The 23,895-nt window shown below is 29.0% G+C and overlaps 3 protein-coding genes across 4 annotated transcripts; 2 read left to right on the top strand and 1 right to left on the bottom strand.

Annotated features, from left to right (window-relative positions):
* Positions 1–268: 268 nt before the first annotated feature.
* Positions 269–2,295, top strand: LOC129910787 (uncharacterized). The gene has a single exon (XM_055988329.1). The coding sequence runs from the start codon at positions 356–358 to the stop codon at positions 2,099–2,101; it is 1,746 nt and encodes a 581-aa protein (XP_055844304.1). The 5' UTR covers positions 269–355; the 3' UTR covers positions 2,102–2,295.
* On the bottom strand, positions 2,010–7,273 carry LOC129910789 (palmitoyl-protein thioesterase 1). The gene is made up of 7 exons (XM_055988332.1): positions 7,053–7,273; positions 4,348–4,496; positions 4,181–4,269; positions 3,958–4,116; positions 3,739–3,888; positions 2,291–2,417; positions 2,010–2,226 (listed from the first exon to the last, which is right to left on the bottom strand). The coding sequence occupies exons 1-7, from the start codon at positions 7,165–7,167 to the stop codon at positions 2,098–2,100; spliced, it is 918 nt and encodes a 305-aa protein (XP_055844307.1). The 5' UTR covers positions 7,168–7,273; the 3' UTR covers positions 2,010–2,097.
* Positions 7,145–21,901, top strand: LOC129910788 (palmitoyl-protein thioesterase 1-like). 2 transcript variants are annotated; one of them, XM_055988330.1, is made up of 8 exons: positions 7,145–7,359; positions 17,034–17,216; positions 17,296–17,438; positions 20,869–20,957; positions 21,020–21,178; positions 21,253–21,402; positions 21,491–21,617; positions 21,692–21,901. In XM_055988330.1, exons 1-8 carry the CDS (start codon positions 7,356–7,358, stop codon positions 21,815–21,817), a joined length of 981 nt encoding a protein of 326 aa, XP_055844305.1. In that variant the 5' UTR covers positions 7,145–7,355; the 3' UTR covers positions 21,818–21,901. The 2 variants fall into 2 exon arrangements, with proteins under 2 accessions (XP_055844305.1, XP_055844306.1); XM_055988331.1 differs by having other exon boundaries at positions 7,267–7,372.
* Positions 21,902–23,895: the final 1,994 nt, after the last annotated feature.

The following is a 23,895-nucleotide window of genomic DNA, read 5'->3' as shown; positions in this document are numbered from 1 at the left end:
AGTTTAATAATTTAAGAAATGTCTGAGATAATTGTTTACAAAATAAGATGTTAAAATATTGCAGTCATTCAGCCCTAATTCGGGTTTAACCGTCGACCTACGCTTAAAGACCGTGGTATATGCTTGCTTGTTTTACTGCTAACCGCAAAGTCCTGCCTATGAGACTCATTTGGTAAAGTTAAACCAAATAAGCTCTGTCAAAATAAACTTCTCCTCTACTTAAAAAAAAAATCAAAGTATGTACCTTTATTACTATTTTTAAGCTTCAATTATTATTTTTGTAGTTAAAGTTTAATTGAATTTTGTCAAGAAAATTTTTTTAAATAATTTTATGAAATATTATATTTAAAAAAAAATGTCTTGTGAGGATGAACTCGAATCAAAAAGCTCTCATTGCAAATGCCTCAATAAACAAATAAAAGAACTTAAACATCCATCTGCAGCTTCGATGCTAATCGATGATATTATGAAAAAATACTTTTGTACCAAATCTGACCAAGGTTCTTCATGTTCCTTATTTAGTGCTCCAAATCAATCTGTTTATTCAATGGACAAACGTCTACTCTATTGGACAAAAATACTTGAAGATCGTAAAAAGTTGGCATGTCGCATACGAAAGGTTACTGGTAAACGTCTTTCGCATGTTCTCTACAACCAACTCGAAGATCACCGGAATGTACAAAATGTCAAACGTATAATTGATGTTGCTGAACGACTTGATCCTACTAAATTGGCAATGCGAAAACCAATTAATTTAAGACGTCCAAGTCTTATTGAAACATTGCCACTTTCAGAAAAAATTCAAACGGCGAATATTGAAATTGTTGGAATGCCAAAGGTCAGTCGAGACGAGCAATGGATGAAACAAGGTGATAATGCATTTTTATCGTCGGACTCTTTGCAACGAAAAATTAAATCAACACCATTTTCGAAGATAATTGAATACTACCCGGAGACAGATGGCTTAGAAATTGTTGGAAAAAGAATTCACAAACATACCAAGCCGATGATTGAACGCGATAGTGATTTTGAGTTGTCAACTATGTCGTCCTTTTCTCAGGTAGAATCTTTGGATTTTCCAGAATATTCAATTCAAATAGACGATTGTACATTGAGAATGGATGATGATAAATCTATCAAACCTTTAAAATTTCATTTGGAATTCAAATGTTTGCCATTTGAAGAGCAAACACTTGTAGGTTTCCGAATCAGGAATACTGGAAGAAAGCCTGTTCGATTTGCATGGAAAAAGATAAAACCTAATGGTTTTGCTTTTATGCCGCCTGATGAGTCTGTCTTCCAATTCAATCAAAAAGCATTTCAATTAACTTATGATGAAAGTAAACCTGTGGAGGTTTCTTTCAAACCAAATCATCGCATGATTTATGCCGATCAGTGGCAACTTTGTACTGAACCGTCTTTCTTTCAAGAAACGAAAACTATTCATTTGGAACTCTCAGGCGAATGCTATATACCAGAAATTTATTTAAATATAATTACGAGAGATATTATAGAAATGGTAATTTCTAATGTTTTACCAGGAAAAGTTGGCCAACGAACTGTCCTAACAGAATGTGAATTATTTGAAAAATTAAATCCAGGATTTAAGTGCAACTCTGAAGACCTACAAAAATTCAAAGAAATTTTCAGGCAATTCAAAAACAAATCCCATCCTAAAGCTTGGGATTTGAAATTACACACTCTCAAGTTGTTAATTGAAGGATGTCGAAACTTTATAAAACGCAATCAAGGTTTAAATGGTTTTAGGAGAATCATTCGAGAAATGAGGAGAAGAATTTCACATTGTGACACAAGCGTCAAAATCCAATTGGGTGCATCTGCAATTCGTTCGTTTCTAGATAAATGGGAAACAAAAGCTATTCAAATTGTCAATTCAGTTGCTTTAACTGAAATAGATATTCTGGTAATAAAAATGCCTTTCATTATAGAAAAATTTGAACAAGATCATTCGTTAGAAGATAAACGCAAAATAATTCAACATCAAGCACTTTATCTTCAAATGTATTGTAATTTTTGTGATTTAACTGAAGAAATTGTAACATTTATTGAAAATTGTTTATTGCTTGAACAAAATATTTAATTTGCAAGTAAATATGGCACTATTTTAGTTTTAAACCATTCGTTTGTAAATTGTAAATGATCGCCTTCACTTTCGAGGAAAATAAGTTTGCCATCTTTATCCATTTTTTGTAATCCTAGATCATCCTGAAATAAAAAAAGATATTTAGGTTTTTGAAATTTAAGAAATTAAACATTTTGAAAATCTTACATTGAGATATATTTCACTTTCTCTTAATGAGAGAATTTGCTTATCTTGACCAGGTGCATAGAAACCAAACCATTGTGATTCTCGTGGCTGGACAACGGTGTCGTTGATGAACTTAACCATTATGAATCTGAAATTTTTATACATGGTTAATATTTTTTTATTTCCGATAGAAAAATTTTGAACAAAAGATAAAACAAAATGCACGACTGGGTCGCACTAACGTGCTCTTTTAGTTCAAGGTACCTATATATATTAGTTAACCATTTGATATTAAAACTTTTGATAAGATTATCATGAGAGAAAGAAAGAACAACGAGGGTAAAAAAAAAATTTGCTTGAAAAACTTTTTTTTTTTAAATTTTAACACATTTTAGGCGTGTTTTTTTCTAATACTGTAAATTATGAAAAAATTGCTTCAGAATTTGGCAAAATATTAAATATAAAATTATGTCATATTTTTGTTGTTCAAATTTTTAAGAAAAACTAAAAACGCAGTTCTTTTATAATCACTAAGTACATTATGTATACGGTATACCAAATTTAATCGAAATCGTTAGAGCCGTTTTCGAAGAAATTGAAATACCTGAAAAAGGTTATATAGGAGATACATATGTGTTAAAAATGGATCTTGGAAACTACGCAAAAATTTATTTAGCTCATTAATTTTGATTTTATTGTTTTCACTTCCTCGCTAGAGACTCAATCGATTTCAACGAATTTTTTTACAAAAGCGTTTTAGTAACGCAGATAACTCAATTAATTTATTTTCATTTAAGTTTCAGTTTTATTTGTATTCAAAATATCGAACTCACAGATCTTTTGCAGTCTTACTGGAATATTGTGGATATCGCTTTTATTCATAGAAAACCCCAACTTCTCGATATCTGCTATCCTATGCAATTGCGTGATTTTCAAAATTCATGATTCTACGACGACAAGATACCTCAAAGTGTTACACTTTTATTTCAAATTGGTGTGTTCACGTTTAAGTTTTTGCAGAAAACATTTAACAAACCCTTATTAGTTTCATTCTTTGTCACAGCGGTAAATTTTTTTTCAGAGTTTCGAAACAATTTTCAAAGTTTAAACTTACACGGTCACTGTGGTGTATGTGTAATATTTTTTTTTTAAAACATTTTTTTGCTGGATTTGAAAACATTTTCATTTGGTAAACAGATAAAGAAATCAGTTTAATATTTTCTGAGCAATAACATTTTGTATTAGTCAGTTGAATTTTTAAAGAAGAGGTACTCCTCTTGGTGGACTTGAAGGGCCTTTTAATTTGGTCTATAATCCCTTTGAAGTTATTCAAATATGGGTTTCCTAAACCATAATCTACCTACGTGGTTTAATACGTTTTCAAAAGAGGCTTTTGTAATTTTCTTACTTAAAAACACCAAAAACAATAACTAATTTTGGCATATTTATACAAAATTTTGATGTCTTACTTGTTTAGTTGTTGAAGATTCCGAATGTAGGTTGTGTTTTTATGCAAGGCATTATTGATAGGACTTAGGAAAGTACTCATATTTCGGTATTCTTCCTCATTCAAAGGATCATGCCAATAAGTAGCTTGTACAAGATCTTTTTGCATCCATCTAAAAAAAATATATTTAAAATACAATTTTATTTAAATTTTTCTGTTATGTAGGTAAACATTATCTCACTTTTCATATGCAGCTGAACTCAAAGATCGTCGAATATATTCACATGTTGGTTGACTCAGCGACGGACACTTGGGCAGTCCGAAAATTCCTTGATGCTGTCCGCCGAAAGATATGAGATTATTCATAGGAGGTGTTGGACATCGCTGTGCTAGAGCACGTCTGCAATAAATTTTAAATACATTATTTTTAAACAGCTGAATTTACTGTTTTGGGTGTTTCTTACAAAAATTGTCCACCTTGTGAGAAACCTAAAGCATTGTAGCCATGTTCTAAGCTTGGATCATTACGAATTTGATTGCAAGCATCATCAATCTGATTAAAGTACAAAAAAAAAAAGAACAAAATATTTTAGCACTGAAAATAATAAGAAAATAATATAATTTGAAAAACCTGTTTGTCAGGATGAATAAAAAATCCACTGCTATAATCGGTTAAAATTGATCCTCCAATCTCTAAAGATTTTACGTATGTACCATTTGTCTCTCGCTGGATGAGTTTCTTTACGGAACCAAGACTGAATGGGAAACAGCAGGTGTCACCTGTTTTAAAAAAGTTAAACAATTACCATTTAGGAACTAAGCAATCAATACCTTAAAACAAAATTTAAAAAAGGAAACCGGGTCGAGTTTTCACAAAAATTTGGGGTATTAAATAAATTGGAGGGAGAGGCAGTTTTTTTTTTAAATACTTAAAATTTAAAAAAAATTATTAAAAAACAACGGCAACACTTACAGTTATGAATGATACTTTTTCAAAAGCTAGAACTATACACTTAAAATTAATTTAAAAATTAAGTTATATTTTAATCAATTGTTTTAACGAAAACAAAAAGTTATAAATGCAATTTATCAATATTTTGCTTGGTTTATGAGATATATTGAAAAAACCAAAGAAGGGGCTTTTGCACCTCAATCTTCAATTTCCACCCTCTCATTTATTAGCACTCCGCGGTTTTATCTTCTCTTTATAACCCATTGAACGATTCCTGCAATTAAAACCCGTGAACGTCTTATTTCCTTATTACCATGTTTTTTTTTCGATATAATCAATAGCCTATCAATAGCGCTCAACGAAATCCAAAATTTCATTAACAGGCTTAACCTATTTAAATATTTAAAATCCCTTCTTGAAATCGGGCATCAATTTTAAGATATTAAACAATAATAGTATGAGCTGGTGTTTGCGTCATCAATTTGCAAAATTAACAATGCGGTTAAGTATAGCAAATACGGAAAACTAAACATCTTTCGCAATTTTCTTTACCCAAGCCATGGTTAAATGCACGTATTACACCCCAGTATTATTGATAAAACTTCGAAATTTAAAACTTTATGAGTTTTAAAATTAATTAATTAATAGAAAAAATAATCTTATTTTTCTCATAAAATACCTATTTGTTTTATAAAGCAAACAACCAACGTTGAGAACAAATCTCGAAAAAAAACTTTGTTAAAATAAAACAATGTGTATGAGAAGACTGATTAGCTGATTTACTCCGAAATCTATTTAAATATTTAATATAATAAAGTTAAAAATTCGGTAATTTAGATTTGTTTATAAGACTATAAAATTCAAAATATTATTCCATTAACCAATTCGGAAACAGATTTCTGAATTTGATAGCTAAAATAGGGGTTATGTAGAATCTCAGATTTCATTTCCTATTTGCCACTACAAATACAACCAAATGATAGTTGAAAATTTTCAAAAGCTTTGACTGGGGTTTTCTCAAGATTCCCACTCACTTTTCCGTTTGATATTTATCTGAACAATTGTTGTTGTTATTTTTTGAGATTTTGTTTTGTATGGACAAGTTCAGAACGATTATGAACTAAAAAGCTAGTCAAGTTTCGGGACTCTAATTGGTAAGCTGTTTTTTTTTTTTCAATTCAGCCAATTTTATTGGAAAGGTTAAAAAAAGGTTAGCAACTAAATTTTTAGTGAAGTCCTTCTAATTAAGGCAATTTAATTGGAAAGTTGGCCAAGAAAAATATAAAATTGCTTTTATTTAAAGTTATTTATTTTTGGCACCTTAACAATCAGAGACACGAAAGTCTACTTACTTGATTTCGACTAAAAATCTAATCCCCTGTGTTTACAATGCCCAGTTATAAAAATTGATTTCATCTTCCATTTTCCAGGAAATATCTTTTAGGTACACTTTAATCTCGAAAACAAATCGAAAAATAAAACTAAACAAAACCAACGTAAATATTTTACCTATATTTAATCACGATTTCATTCCATTGGACTTAAAGTAATGAAATAAAGTGAATAAATTTGAACTGGAAACGTCATATGGGAGATATGTGTTAAAAGGAGATATTAAAAAGAATTATAAAATATGTCTTGAAAATTACGCAAAAATTTAGTTAGCTTAATGGGTTATTTTTGATTTTATTATTTTTCTCACTGATCAACAACACTATTTTATTATTACGTTAAAAATTTCACTGAAAATTTACTGTTATACCTGTCATATATAACAAAAAATATAAAAATATAAACTCACAGGGTCACTGTGGTGTATGAGTAATATCTTAAAATTTCTTGAAAGGTAAACAATGATCCATTTATAGCTTCAGGTAATATAACTTTGCATTAAATTTAATAGCGGTAATCTATCCATATTCTTTCGACATGGAGTGTATGTAAATAAAAGTGGCATTCAACTGAAGCCGAGATGCATGTTGGTTTTTTTTTTTTAATGGATTATATCATCAAACATATTCATTCACTCATTCAATTGTTGGTTTTTTTTAAAAACTTTAAAGAGCTTGTATGTTGTTTTGTTGTAGAAATTAAAATTTGCCTTAGTGCAGTCAATTAACAGAGGCATATCTACTCTTTTTCTTTGAAAGACCTATCATTAAATCAAGATAGGCTCGCGGCAGTAGTCGATTAAAAAAGACGTCTGTGTCGTCGGGATTTTATAATAATAGAGTAGGTACTTACACTCTTGTGATTTATCTCAAATAATTTTATCAATAAATCAAAGATTTAATTTGAAACAGTGTCAACAGTTGTTATTGACATTTTTATAATGATAAACAATTTTGTTGTTCAACAAAAAAAAAAATCAATTTTTAACTTACCCATTCCATGCCACATAACAACCGGTAAAATGTTATTGCTGATAAGATTTTCATCAGCATTGTTTTGTGAAATATTGTGAATAAATAAAATTGATAAAAGAAGAATAAAGTTCATTTTGTTTAAAGATTATTTAAATGCAAACTTGAATCTCGAACGGTTGGATTATAAATAAACTAGCACAATCAATTATTGCCGAACCAAAACAAAACAAAAAAAGAGAGCAACATTTCTGTTCTGTCAAAAAGCAGCTGTTTAAAAATGAATTAAATGATGAACTTAAATGAGCTTTTATAAAAGCTTTTATGGGTATGTTCCTAAGGTAAGTGATTAGAAATGAACTTCACAAAAAATTTTGTGATTTCACATTCTAGCAGAACTTAATTCAAAATTGAAGTTGGGCTCTGCCATGTATAAATTTTTTTCTTTCAGCTCTTAATAGCCTTTGTTAACTCAGTACTTATAGGCCAGTCATTATGTCGGAAAAAACGGCTTAGAAATGCAAAATGACCGAGAAAGCTAAATTTTGGATATGTTGTAGAGGATGCTTAAAAAAGCTTAACTTGAAGTTTTCGACCAAGATTTCCTATGAGCTTTTTCCGCCATTTTGAAAAAAAGGATAAAATTGGTTTTTTGACAATAACTCGGCTATCTGACGAATGCGAAAATTTTACAAGAAGCTTTTTTGTAGCTTTTAACGAGTTCTACAATTCATGCATACACATTTTTTGTGTATCATGAACCGTTTTCGAGATATCGATTAAAAAAGTCAAAAATTTAGGACATGCCATTTGTTTTTTGACAAAATCTATTTTTGGGTGATGAATATCGAAAAAATTATTAAAATAAAATTTGTAGACCACATTCAGACCTACAATGGCGTATTTTTATATTTTTTTTTGGACAAAACTTACGACTTCCAGCCAGCCGCAAAGTTAACCTTGATTTTTTCTCGAAAATCTGCAAAAAAAAATAGATTTGCTATTTTTTTACCTAAATGGATAGGCCCGCTAATAGGGAACTCATATCTGTAAACCAAAACTAGTTTCGCGGCTTTGATCCGAAAATATCTGCTTCCTAATGTAAAAAAATATATCGATTGCAAATAATTCAGCAAGCAGACGTGCAAGAAACGTGCAAGTGTTTAAAGAGGCCTTTTTTTTTATGTATCAATCGATGGATTTGGAAGAAATTTTTTAAAATGCCAATTTTTTGGGCAAGAAGATCACCTTGATTTTTTCTCGATAATTAAAAAAAAAAATAGATTTGTAATTTATTCACCTAAATGGATAGGTCATTGTTAACTCATATCTGTAAACCAAAACTTGTAACGAGACTTTGATCCGAAAATATCTGCTTCCGTATGTAAGAAAATATTTCCATTGCAATTCAGCAACCAGACGTTTTCAGTTATGAATAAAGCTAAAAGACGCCTTTTTTTGATTTATCAATCGATGGATTTGGAAGAAATGTTTTAAAATGCCTATTTTTTAGGCAAGGGGTTAACCTTGATTTTTTCTTGAAAATCTTCAAAAAATAGATTTGTAAATTTTATTACCTTAGTGGATAGGTCCGCTCATTGTGAACTCGTACCTGTAAACCAAAACTTGTTTCGAGATTTTGATACGAAAATATCAGGGGTTGAAATACAGCACACGATTACGATGATACGTTAACGTTTTGACTATTCCGGTCTCTATTTAATTTGTAGAAAAAGATAGGGACACATAGCGACCATACGTTAACGAACGTATGCCGTAATTCGACCCCAGAAGAAAAAAAAAATATTTAGATCGCAAATAACACAGGTCAACACGAAATTTGTTCTTGGGTTGTGTTGTGACTATGAAATTATGATAGATATATTGATACTCATCTGGAAAATATTTTTTTTTTAATTTGCTTTTGAAGTCAGCCAGCAGAGCCATTTCCAGTTTTCAAGTAAATCTGTCTTTTACAAAAATTGTCGTGCGTAATTTTGGCAAAAACTCGAGAACGTCTTACCCGTTTTGGCTGATTTTTGTTTTCTGTTCTTCATTTAAATGCTGTTTTCATATTCATATGTATTCAGAAAAATAAAAAAAGAGGAAATTTAAGAAGAAAAAAGAAAAATTAAATCGAAATTTTTGTTTTTTTTTTTTCGAATTATTGTCAAATGGGAGCTTGAGGTATTATTTGATACCTTCTATTTTCAATATTTATGGTAAAAGTAATTCACTCTGATGGTATTTTTATTATACAAAAATAACAACTTACACAAATAACTGTATTTAAACTGTAGCCAAACTAGTTCATATTGAAATTCTTTACTTATTAAATTAATTTTTTTGCATAGTTTTTTTTTTATTTGGTAACTTGTTCATCCCAAATACTTACAGTTATTGTGAAATTTCGAAAAATCCCTACTTTGCAACAGTATTTTGCTTCCTCTGCCCATAATTGATTTTTGTTTTTTACAATTCGTTCACTAGAACATTGCCTAACAATAAAAAAAAAAATTAACTAATAAAAATATTTTTACTTGCTCTATAGGTACGGTGACCATCCGTCCCGGTTTACCCGGGACTGTCCCGTTTTTCTACAGCTTGTCCCGGGTTTTTATTCAAGAAACCCGGGACGTATAAGTGTCCCGTATTTTGTAATTTGTCCCCTGATTGTCCCGTATTTGAACATTCTCTGATTTTTGTATTCAATATTTTAAATACTTTGTACGGAAAATAAGAAAACATTGGGTGGAAATTAAAATTTTTCTAATTTTTCGGATAAAGCATTCCCGAGTCGAACATTTGGCACTATTTGAAACCTATTTTAAACCCAAACATTCTGTATTAAGATTTAATAGACCATAAATATCACTTAATTCCTAAAGAAAATAACCTCTATTTAAGACCGCAAATAGTCGGTTATCGGAAAAAATCCCATTTTGGGTAGTTATTTAGGACCAAAAAAATTATTACTAACCCTTCTTTAAAACCTAAATATACTACAAAAACTCATTAAATCTTATTTATTCTATACTTATATCCGATAGGCTTTTTGTTTTCAATAGATTCTAAATATTCTTATTAGGTCCTACAAATTCGAATTAAGATAGAATAAATAATATTCAATTTATAAAAATGAATAGCCGTGCTTATGTGGTAGGTAATTCAGTACTTATCTGATTAAACATTTAGGCCGTGTGTGAGTTGCGTTAAATAGTTAACATCGTGTAAAATTTTTGACACTATTGAGGTTAATAAAAAAAATTTCAGCTGTAGGTATGAATTATTGTTTAAAATTTTTTCTGCGTTTTTTCTGCCATGAAACTCCTTTTTAGTAAAAAAAAAAAAAAACAAAACCATCTGCAAAAAAAATTTAACTCAAATTTAACCAGCCCAATAATTTTTTTACAGCTGAAAATTTTTTATTCACCTCAATAGTGTCAAAAATCTTACACGGTGTTATCTATTTAACGCAATTCACAGACGGCCTTAGTACCTTAAACAACAACAAACGAACAAGCTCAGAACACGTTCAGAAAAAAAGTAAATAAAATACACGACTAGCGTTTGTAACAAAAAGTAAATACATACATGTTTGCTTACCATTGCAATTTTAACGATTTGGTAAGAAATCAGAAAAAAATAATAAAAAAAATCATGAACAAAAATTTTTTTTAATTTTTTTCTCATTGTTTTAAATTTTATATACGCTTTGGTTTTTGGTACACTTTTCAAGTGAGATATAAAAAAAAAAACAACCTTGGAAATTACGAAACAAAAAATCCGCCCACCCGTTTAGGCAGCAGCTTCATGTACAGTACAGTGACGACACGCACCGACTCGGACGCTTAGACCGACAAACGTCATGACGAAAACCACTTTTTTGGACTTCTCCATTTTTTATTAGGTAATTTTGTTTTGACACGAAAGCAATACTTGCCCTATAAAAAAAATTTGTGACTCTACAAAATGTACTAATTTTTGTTTTATTCACTTTCACTTTTTTTCTATTTGGATTATTTTATTTCACAAATTATTAGTTTTTCACATTCTTAAGCGTACGCTCTGCTTTTTCACAAAATTATTATACCTATTTTTTTTATTTTCAAATATTTTAACTTTTCGTTGTATTCAAAAATTAAATTACGCGACAACACAGTCATTGATCCGCGCTCGCCGAATGACTTCTTCAAATGGCCTTCAATTTGTCAAGTGCAAGAGACAATGGCCGAGGTCGTGCTTGTTTGAACTTGTATTTTTAGAACTTAACTAGAATTTGGAGTTTTGATAGCCTCAAACTAGCTGAAAGAGTACAAATTTAGGAGTAAAACATTCAAGACACATGAAGTACATTTAGCACTTAAAAAGTGTTTCAGTTTAAATAGTCTCAACCTAGCTTCAATAGTGTTAATAGTATCTGCCAAGCTTAAAAAGATTTACAAGTACATAGTCAGGTCTAAACCTCAGTACACAAGTAGAATATTTAGGATTTAACTAGTGTTTTCAGTTTTGAAAGTCGTTACTCATCAGTCGTGAAGGTTTCACAGGAGATACTGAGTTTAGTAAGTATACAAAGTTCTAATTTAGGTTTATTTTATGATGAAAAGTACTTAAGTAGATTCTATAAGGTACTTTAGGTACTAAATTCGTACATAAAGTTCGACTCGGGTTAGTACGTTGCTGAAGCAAAACGAACATTTTTCTAAGTCTCCAAAGTCAAAAAACTTTTGCTGCAAGAAAAATTGCCTGGACAAATAATAAATGGGAGTGACAAACTATTAAAAATTCTCCATATATTCTAGCATAGGTAAGAATTTCGTTACCTAAGCTGCGCATTGTGCAACGAAAAGCAAAATTTGGTGCTGGTTTTGTATGAATATTTTCGTTTCGTCTCTAGACTAGGCTAGTTTTTTTTAAATGTTCGGCAATTATTTAGGTCCAGCTTCTGTTTGTCAGGTTGCTGCACCAGGTAAAATGTTTTCGAATAAAGAACAACATATGGAAGAGTAAAGAACCCAGATAAGTTTCAAAACTTTTAAGGACATGTTAAAAGTTGTGTTAAAGATCATACAATTTCAAAATCATTTAAAATAAAATTAAAATGTTAAAAAACAGCTCTCCCGATTTGATTAAAAAAATATTTTTTAAGAAGTTTTTAACAGACATTATTATAAAACCCTTTTCTTGATTTCTGATTTCGTAAACGACTTAAATGATTTCAACAAAAACGCTCCCATAAAATCGTTTAGGAAATCTTGATATCCAAATAAGGAAAAATTATGAAAACTAATTTAAAATTTTTTTTTAAATCAATATTTTCAAAACGATCCAACGAATTTTTTATCTGTCCCGGGTTTCGCTTCCAGAAATATGGTCACCGTATCTATAGGGCAAGTATTACGATGATGGATAATTCCAAAAAAGTGGGTCTCGCAATTCCGTCCGTGCGTCTGTGCGGTTGTGCATCCATCTGTACACATTTCCACAGCCTAAACGTTCTTCAAATTTGGTACAGATGATTTTTATGGGATTTTGAAAGTTGGTTTTTTTTGTTTTTTTTTTTTTTTTATATCTCGCTTAGAAAGTGTACCTCCCATACAAATTTTTCAATTCAAACCAAATAACTCGAAAACGGCTCTAACGATTTTGATCAAACTTTGCAGACGTAATATTTAAAGTGATTGCAACAAAACTGCATTTTTAGTTTTTCTCAAAAAAGTCAAAAAAGTGTACCTCCCATACAAATATTTCAAATTATACCAAATAACTCGAAAATGGCTCAAACGATTTTGATTAAACTTTACAAATGTAATATTCAAAGCCATTGCAAAAAAACTGCATCTTTATTTTTTTTCAAAAAAAGTTAAATAAAAAAACCTTTTATTTTTCATTTAACAAAAATTTGCCCTAAATGTCGGCTCTTCCCCAACATCAAAAAAATTTCTTTAATTTTATATAGAGGCAGCTCTTAAAATCTACAAGTAAACTAACATAAAAATGTTTTAAACTGCAAGAGCAAATACGTGCGACCCCAGTCGTGCATTTTATTTATTTCATACTCCATTTTTTTTGCAAATTAATTAACAGTTCCGAGTTTTATAAAAACTCAATTTCTTATTTTTATTTCAGAGCAACAAGACCAAAAAAATTTGTATTGTGTGACTCTGGTTTATTATTTTTAAAACTCTCACAAGACTCAAGTTAGGCTCACAGGGTATAAAAATTGTATTTTTGCTCCCAACACTACAAAAGCAAATCCTAGGAGAAGAAAGGGTGATTATCTATTGTTATGGTTTACCATGAACAAAAAAAGTGCAAATTAAAGCCAGGCACAAAAAATATTTTTATTTTTGTCCACCTGTGTAAATCAGCAACCAGACCTCATTTATAAGAAACTTAATCAACTAACCGTCATTCCGGGAACGCTTGTTTTGAGGGATATTTAGATTAAAATTAGATTTTGTTTTTGATATTATGATCAAAAATATTTCGTTGTACTTTGTGACATGCAAAATATCAATCAATTATGGTCAAAGCGTCATTTCGGGAACGCTTTAAGAAAGTAGTTTTACAGACATAATTCTACATGTTTTGGGTATTTTCAATCAACATTCTATTCAAGTATGGCTGTAGCATAAACTTTCAACTAAAAGTTAACAAAAAAAAAAAAATATTACTTATGGGTTATGGCCTAGGTATTTCGGACATGCATAAAAAGCATTTTTTGCATAAATTGGTCTCTGAACAAAGAAATTTTATATATTTAACACCTACTATCTTAATATATGTATTAATTTTTAATTCAAAAGTAGCACTTTATTTGCCACAGCATGTACTTGTACTTTTTTAAGTCAAAATCGTTTTTGAGGAAAACTAAATTGTCTACTTTGGTCATATGGCAAGTACCGTTACGTTTGCCAGGTAGCTCGAGATAGAGAAAGACAGACAGACAAACAGAATTGCGAGACATACTTTTCGCATTCTCAATCATAGTAATTTCATACTTTTCTATAATATCTATATGTACGAGTATATCTCAAGTAAAATTACTTAAAAACATTTGCTGTGACATGATATATCATACATGCAACATCCTATGAAGGAGCTAAGCCTAGTGACCAACAACTCTTAATCATTCTTCTTTGTGTAGTTAATTTTCCAATAATGGTTGTACCGCGTGGCACGATGATTAGTACTTCCACTACCTAAAATGATTTTTTTCAAAGGATTTGTTGCCAGGAATCATAAATAAAAATATTATTAACTTTTTTAGAGTGGTCGTTTTGGGTCTCATTCCATTCAGCATTTTAAAATACATTAAAATAATGTGTCATATATGGCTAGATTCAATGAACCTGCATTTTATTTCTTGATCAACGTTCTTCTCCTCGCATAATCTTGCATATGGTTTAAAAAAATATATACAATCGCACATGTAGTACAAAAGTGTCACAACTCAAAAATCACATTTTTTTAGTTTTTGACAACAAAAAAATATTTGAAATTTTTCCGGACAAATCTATCTAGTTGCCATTGATATAATTTGAATAGTTTTTATTCCAGAAGGTAAAATGTCGTTTTAGATGTTTCATTTGAAATAAAAAGTCCTTTGACAAAAATGACATATTTTTAGTTGTGACGTGATTCTTGTTGGAAAAAGTTTTTTCATAAGTATTAAAAGTGTCTTAATTTGAATTATGTCATTTTAGTTGTACCATTTTCAAGATAATCGAGTGTTGCATTTTGGATTGAAACACTTTTGCTGAATTTTCTGGGGAAAAGCATTTGTTTCATTTTTAATTGTGACATTTTAGTTGATTGAGGTAACCGTATCCCCTTTGTATTATTTTAAGTTACAACACTTTAGATAAATTAAAAGTTGTAATTTAGAGTTAATACAGTTTTGTTGTTTATTTAAAAATATTGCTTTTTAAAGCTCAATTAAATCCCAAATGCTTCCAATTTTTTATCAAACCTTAAGCTAGCTAGGGCAGATATTTTACAAACACTTCAACTCAAAACAAATCCTATTTTCATACATTTTTGGATGTTTTTCGAGTTATGACACTTTTGACGAATAAACTTCTAGCTACAAAAAACATGCTGACTTCAAATAAGTCTGAAATTTTTTAGCACTTCACCTAAAAATCCAAAATTATATTTTTTCGTTCGTTGTGTTCTTAACAATATTTTGACATGAGTTAGGTGAATAAAATATTTCAACGGCTTATAGGTTATTAAGCTAGTCTCAAAAAAAAATGTTTGTGGTTTCCTAACGTGAGTATCTCAAATCCCTGTTGTGATTCATCTCACCGAAATCTCTTATATAATGTGATTTTGTGATTCGGTCTTAAAGTTTTCTTAAACCTATGTTTTTTTTACGACGGTGTTTATAATGAGATCCATGAGTACCTCAAGATAAACGGTGTTACCAAAGAGAATTTCTGAATAATTTCTTGTTCCAAATAAAGTTAAAGTTTTCAGTTTAAGAGAAGGAAAGGCTTCAAAAGAGGTGTGATGAATAAACGACATTAGGTGTGTTTTTTATTAACACCGGTCTTAACTGGACAAAAAAACGCCTCGGGGCTTAGCGAAAAAAATTGGCAGCATATTAAATGTTCCGAAATCAGCTGACAGAAAAAAAATATAAAGTTGTTATATTTTTCGCTTTTGGGTTTGATTGTGTTTTGGAAAAAAAAAAGTTTAACTAACTATTAAATAAATATTTAAAACAATAATTGTCATTCCAAACATTAGTTTTGGTGTTTTTAAACAAATTCTAAACAATTTAAGAACAAGTTTATTTGGTAGCACAGATTTAATCTGTTGAAAAAGTTAAGCCCAGAGAATTCTCTGGGCAAAACAACTAAGCCCAAGGGGCTAAAGTGTTGTTGTATTTAACATGTAAATTGCTTATCCCCGACTGTGGTTTTTTTGTCAAGTTAAGACCGGTGGTAATAAAAAACACACCTATTGTATTGAAATAATATTCAATAATTTATTCTTAACAAAAATATGAAAGCGGTGAAAAAACTTGATTTAATTAATTATTTTTTGTGTACAAAGATCACTAAAATTGTCACAACTCTAAAAACGTGAATTTCCAAGGTTTAAGATAATTTAAATGATGCTGGTTGTCTGAATTTGGTTAAAAGCGTATTTCCTCTTCTAAAAATTAACTAATTAATAAATATACTCATTCTATTCTCTGTAAATTGGTTTATCGCCTCTATTAAAAAATGAAGATTTTTGAGTTGTGACACTTTTGTACTACATGTGAGATATATAAAAAAAATTACGTATACGCCACCGTGCATGTGAACAACGTGTAAATAATGCAAATTACCATTTTGGCCTAGATGCTAAAACACCCTAAATCGAAAATAAATAAACACTTGCACTTAATAATTAGCAAAATCTTCATCCTCTTGTCGTCAATGTTAATAAATAAATAGAAAAACAAAATTTTTTCAAAAAGTAATAAAAAATGAAATTATGTATACATATACCTACCTTATTTTTCGAATTTTAAAGCGACACAGAAGCAATCGAAGCAAAGTGGTATAATAATACATGAAATTCTCAATAACTTTTAAAAAAAAACCCCTTTTGTCTCTAAATTGAGTAATCAAAGGTGTTTTTACTTTTTAATTTTTACTTTCACTTGACTACCTTGTACTTGTAATTAAAAGCAAAATAAACACTCTAACCCAAAGACTTACTTACATTTCCAAATATAGCCCAGCACTCTTACTTTATACAAATCTATTTATGGGTAACGCAAATTCGTAGCCCAATATAACACTGGTACAATGAAAGCCAATTTTGTTTTTTTTTTTTTTCTTTTTCTTAAGAACAATAACTTTCAGGTTCATTAACTTTTGTGCCGCTTCATTTGTTTTCATTTTCACAAGAGTATAGTACCTACCTACTACAAAAAAAAAAACTTTCAACCAACAACTTTTGACATCACTCATTACTAATTGAGCACTCGTACAGGTGACGACGACGGACAAAGTATATTGAAGACATACCTACCTACTTACCCACAATCTCATCAAGGAACATTCGTTGAGCCAATGACTTTCATCAACAAGCTTTTGGTATTTATTGGAATCTGGCAATCTATCTGGTGTCTGAGTTATGGGGATCCAACTCCGGTAGTTATTTGGCATGGAAGTGGTATTTCTTGAGTTAAATTCGTAAAGTTATTTGAATGTGATTTCGAAATTCCTTTTCCTTTAACTTTCTATCGACACAGGAGATACTTCAGAAGGAATACCTAATTCGATGATGAAACTTATAGAGGATCATATTGATGGTATTTATGTGAAACGTATACGAATTGGTGCCAGTGTGTGGGATGAATATCAAAATTCTATTTTCATGCATCCTGATATACAGGTAGGTAAATGAATATTATTAATGTCAATGTGTAAGCTTCAATTATTTTAAACGTTCTTATGTATAGTAGATAATATTGCAAGTTGGAATGTCAACCTTATTTGAGAAATTTAAGACATATATAAGAATTTTGTATTTGCTGGGGGTTAAGTACATAGTTAAACTACGACTACCAAAGGGTTGCTTTTGATCAATTATCCTGCAGTTGTTTAAATTTGGATTGATATTGGATTTTAAAGACATCCAAATTTAAATTTATTAAATTTTGAATTGTGCTGTTGTTTTTGCAGAAGGAAGTCCAATTTAAGGCAAACTAGAAGTAAAATTAACTTCTAGTTTGTTTAAAACTGGAAGTATGTATGTATCTATCTTATGCAAAAACAACAAACCAATTCAAAATATGTATACTACAATAAAATATGACAAGTAGCACAGAATTTCTTATAGAAGGTGTTAAGAATTTCTAAAGCGCTTCTGACATTCTTCTTTTAGGATTTATAATCATAAAATAAATAAATAGTGGATGGCGATGTTATCGAGGGTATTAAGAACCTCAATTGAGCTATTAGATTTTCTTTGCCTTATGTCTTTTTAAAAAATAAAAAAAAAAACTTTTTTGTAAGACTTGGTAGTAAAATTATGATTTTTAACTTAACTTTTTTGTTTTTGAAAAGTAGTTTTTTTAATTTTTCAAAAAACCGTGTTCTTATGTATGTATGTAGACGTAATAATAAAGCGCCCCCGCCCCTGAAGATGCTGAAAAACTCCAGCGAAACGTCGGAACAAAAATTTATGTTTAAATTTTTTATTTACATAAACAAACTAAATTGACCAAAAAAGCCCAATTAAACTACACAGAAATTTGAGTTACACCATGAGAAAGATATTAAAAAAAAAAATTAGGGGTCTAGAACGGATTTTTTTCATAGGCCCTGTATTTTGAAATAAAATTTTTTGAAAAACAACCTAATTTTTAGGGACATTTTTGAGTAGTCTTTTATTTTTTTGGAATTTTTTAAAGTCTGCAAAAAATATAGGTTTCAGTCATGCGCATGCATGTACAAAATTTTGAATTTTTAAAATGATTTTTGACCGAATAACGGGAAAAACAATTTTTTTTGGTCCCATGTTTTTTGTCCGTTTTTAACAGTTTTTTATTTTTATCTTTTTTTCTTCAATAGATAAATGAATAAAATTTACAGTGTAGATAGATAATGGGCAAGACTATATTTGTACAAAGTTTCAATTAATTTTGTAATGACAAATTTGAAATAACGGTAAAATAAAACTCTATTTTTCAACATATTACATCTTTTGATCTGGAGCTTATAAAAATTTGATTTATCTTTATTGAGCATCCTGATAATATTACCTTTCATTTGATAACACATTTTAAGCGTGAGAAAATAAAATTACATGTTTTTTTTTGCTTTTTATATATATTAAAGTTTGGTTTTTTGTACGTTCGCTAACCGGCCACACCGGCTAACTTATTTTGCTTATTTTTGAAAACATCTGGTAGAACTTCGACAAAAGGCTTATTAAAAGTAGTTAAAATTTTTTACGGAAACTTGAGTTACACGATTGGAAAGATACTAAGAAAAAAATTTAAGCGTCTTATACGGATTTTGTTCATAGGCCCTGGATTTTGAAATTTGAATTTTTGAAAAACAACTAATTTTAAGGGATATTTTTGAGTAGTTTTTAATTTTTTTGTAATTTTTATAAGCCTCCAAAAAATCTTAAGCTTATAGGAAATATAGGCTTTAGTCATGCGCAAGCATTTACAAATTTTTAAATTTTAAAATGATTTTTGACCGAATAACGGGAAAAACAAGTTTTTTGTCCCAAGTTTTTTGGCCGTTTTTAACATAGGCCATATTTTACATAGGCCTCTTTTGCTAAAAGTTTAAAAGTGAATATTTTTAAACTCATTTTACGAACTTTTCAAGTTTTGATTCGCTTTTTCATTTAAAATGTTAACTAATTATATAGAGTCGAAAATTAAAAATAAAAACAAAAAATGGCGGAACGAAGTCCGCCGGGTCAGCTAGTAATTTTAATAAAATCTTTAAAACAAAATTAAAAAAGCATAATATTCCTTTTATCTTGCGAATACATTTTTTAAAAGGTCTTCACCTCCAAACAAATTATACCATTTAATTTTTATATAAGAAAGAATTCTAAGAAAAAAAAATTGAAAATCGTTAGAGCCGTTTTTTTAAATAAAATAATTTTTGTATATTAAAAAGAAATACATAAGTAAATAGAAAGAAAGATAAAAAACTTTTATTAACCCGTAAAAGTAAATTAAAAAAAAAATTATTTCTATGCGTTATTTTTTGAACTTATTGCTTATTTTACGGTTACTAAAATGCTGCTGTTAAAATATTTTCTTTGAAATCGGTTTAACCGTTTACGAGTAAATTAAAAATGAAGAAAACGATTTTATGACAGGTACTGTTAATAATGTTTTTTTGATAAATGTGTATTTTTTCATTTAAGTTATATGTACTTGATCCCAAAAATAAAAATTATCAAGGAACTTCTTGTAGGAAATACTTTTGTCTAATAATACACCTTATGTTACTTCTTTTTCAAAATCTATATACATTTTTTGCACCAATGTCTCCAAATACCAGCTTTTAGAAAAAAAAAACATTTTGATTTATTTTTCTTAACAAAAATTGTTCAAGCATTTTTAATAAAATTTACAGTAAAAAAGTTGTATCTTTAATGTGAAAAACGTATATTTTTGACACTTCATATTTTGAATGTTTCCTTATATTAGGTCCGTTTGGGTACTCTTCAATCAAACAAATGTGAAAATTTCAGCCCAAATCGTGTTGGCGTAGGTGTGTTCTACGTAATTTATTAACAAATAACAATACAAAATGGCTAACATTTTTCTCTTTGCATTCTATTTTTATCAAGTTTGTGTAGTTTTTTTTAAGTATTGCATTCCTTCTCCTGGATAATTGACAGTGTTCATATAATTAGCACAAGAAGTACTAATAACTGATCATTCGTATGAAAAAAAAAAATCGATGGCGCAAAAAGGCCCAATGTGCACGACATTGATAAACCATAATGGCCCTTTTTGCAAAACAACTGAAATCTATGCTTAGCTATGTAAATTAAGGGCTTATTTGAATAATAGGACAAGCCACTATTAGTTAAGAAATACATTTTTGGTTTTATTTTTTTAAACAAAAAGGATTTTGAATTTGTTTAAACAAAGCATATTTATGTTGTAACTATGTAGTACAAAAACATATATATATACAAAAATTATATTATAATTTATTTTACTTGTTAAACTCCTTAATTTAAACTTTATTTTTTCAAAAAAATAGATTTTCTTTGAGTACAATATTTTTTGAATCTCGAATTTATTTTAAATGTTAACTACTTAAATAGTTTCTTATAGATTTCCTTGGTTTGCAATGAACTGCAAAATGATACAAGATTATCAAATGGTTATAACAGCATTGGTCTCTCACAAGGTGGTGTTTTTTTGTAAGTCAATTTATAAAATGCTAAAATATTTTCAAAACACATGGACCTACTTTATTTTAAAGACGAGCTATAGCTCAACGCTGTCCCTGGCCACCCATGAAAAACCTAATAACATTTGCCTCACCACATCAAGGAGTCTATGGTCTTCCCAAATGTCCTTCAACGAAAACATGGATATGTGATATAATCAGACATTTCCTTTTCTTAGCTGCATATAAAAGGTTTGTATTCCTGAAACTAATACTTTCTCTGTTTTATATTATTTATTTTATCGTTTGGAATATTAAATTTCCAGTTCAACGCAGAAATTCTTGATTCCTGCAACTTATTGGCATGATCCTTTCAATGAGGTAATGTACAAGTGGCAGAGTACATTTCTCAGTGACATAAACAACGAAAAAGGGAAGAACGAAGAATATTCTCAAAATTTACAAAAACTTGAAAGGTAGCTATTTACATCTAATTTTCCTTCTTTAACAACTTTAATGCAAATAATGTTGTCTTTTTGTATACACTCTTCATCTTATTTGCAGATTTATAATGGTTAAGTTTCGAAATGACTCTGTTACCCAACCTAGAGAGACTCAATGGTTTGAATTTTATTTACCTGGACAGGATAAGGTTATTTTACCATTAAGAAAAAGCAAGTTGTATAGAGAAGTAAGTTCACTGATACTTTTTCGTTAGAAAAAGAAAAGATACACAAACAAAATTTCTTTGCCATTCATCATTAGGATAAACTGGGACTTGCAACAATGGACAAAAAAGGGCAACTTGTTTTCTTAGAACTGAATGGGGACCATTTGAAGTATTCTGATGAATGGTTTGTTGAAAATATTTTAAGGTATTTAAGAAGTTGAAGATCTCCTTGTTAAATTTAGATTTAAAGATTATTAATTAATTTATTTAGAATTAATAAAAAAAAACATATAAATTAAATTACAATTGTACACACACAATGAGTTTTTATAAAATATTCTTAAAAAACTAAGAATTATTAAATTTTTAAAAGTAAAAAGTATGGGATTTTGTCTTGAACAAATTTGAGCCATTTCATTCTATTAAAAATAAAATGCACGACTGGGTCGCACGAACTTGCTCTTAGAGTTCAAGTTGCTTAAATTTTTAAGACTTTTTATATAGAAACTTGGGAAGTGTAGGTATATACAAAAACGAAAAAAAAAAAATAAAACAATATCTGAAATCAAATCGCCCCACAAAACAAGTATGCAGTTTTATGTGATATATTAAGGTGCATTTTTAGAAAAAAAATTTTCAAAATCGTTAGAGCCGTTTTTAAAAAAACTAATTTTTTATAATTAATTTTTTGAAAAAAAAGTTTAAAAATAAAATTGGTATGCCATTTTGTAGAAATAACTAATCAATATCTAAAAACAAAATTTCAAAAAAATTCAATGTCCCGTTTTCGAAAATTTGATTTTTCAAAAAAAAAATTTCAAAATTTTTTTAAAAATCCAAAAATTATTTTTTTCAAAATTTTATTTTTGGCTTATATTTAAATTATATAAATGCGTTTGTATAAAAAATTTCATTGAAATACAATAATTAGTTTTGCAGAAAATCCTATTTGAAAAAAGCGGTCCTATGGCAGGTACCGTTAATAATGATTTTCAAACAAAAATTTTTTCTTCAAAAGATAGACCTTGTTTAAAAACTAACATTTGAATTCTTTTAACAAAATCGTTGGAGCCGTTTTCGTGAAATTAAACTTTTCCGAAATTTTTGTATGACAGGTACCGTTATTTTTGGTCCAAAAAAATTAATTCCAAAAACCCCTCTGGAGAGTCTCCAAAAACTACTACATAGAAAGTTTGGAGTCAATCGGTCCATCCGTTTAGGCTCTAGTTCCTTATACAGACAGACAGACTGACAGACAGACGGACTTCCGGGACCCACTTTTTTGGCATTGTCTATCATCGTAATGTCATGGAAAAATGTTATCTCAACTTTTTTTTTTTGTACGAATGCATAACTTGATAATTATATAGTACCTATATCGCAAGTAAAAATATATAAAATAAAAAAAAAAACATAAAATTCGTTTAAAAAAAATAAAACAAAATCTAAAATCAAATTGCCCTCCAAAATAAGTATGCAGTTTTGATTGATATATTAAGATACATTTTTAGAAAAAAAAATTTCAAAATCGTCAGAGCCGTTTTATTTAAATCTAATTTTTTATAAATAATCTTTTGCAAAAAAAGTTTAAAAATAAAATTGGTATGCCAATTTGCAGAAATCATTTATCAACATCTAAAAACTAAATTTCAAAAAATTCAAAGTCCCGTTTTCGAAAATTTGATTTTTCAAAAAAAAAAATTTCAATTTTTTTTTTTTAAATCCAAAAATTATTATTTTAGAAATTTTATTTTTGGCTTATATTAATTATATAAATGCTTTTTCACAAAAAGTTTCGTTGAAATCGAATAAGCAGTTTCGGAGCAAATCGGATTAAAAAAAAAAAACGGTTCTACGTTCACTAGAAGATAGACATTGTCTTAAAACTTCCAATTGTTTTTTTTTTGGCATTCTCTATCATCGTTATGTCATGGAAAAATTTTATCTCAACTTTTTTTTTTGTACGAATGCATAACTTGATATTTGGTACCTATATCGCAAGTAAAAAACTAAAAAGTGCTTAAGATATTCCCAAAAATTTAAAAACCGATAGTAAAAATGCATGTTGTTTTAACGTTGTTTTAAAGACAACAAATAAACCTTCAATATGCGGAAATATTTTCAAATCTTTTTGAGGAAACTTTGAAAAACCGTTAAACAAAAAATACGCCTTATATTTTCTTAAAAACTAGCTATTCTCAAGTAGCACACTGGTGTATAAATTGGTGTAAATTCATTAATTTTGGTGTAAAATTGAGGAAATTGAAAAAATATGGTGTATTTCTCAAAATTAGTGGTG

Source organism: Episyrphus balteatus, chromosome 2 (genome assembly GCF_945859705.1).
Source record: "Episyrphus balteatus chromosome 2, idEpiBalt1.1, whole genome shotgun sequence".
In the NCBI taxonomy this organism is placed as follows: Eukaryota; Metazoa; Arthropoda; class Insecta; order Diptera; family Syrphidae; genus Episyrphus; species Episyrphus balteatus.
Note: the sequence above shows the minus strand (reverse complement) of the source record. Positions and strands in the feature narration are given on the sequence as shown.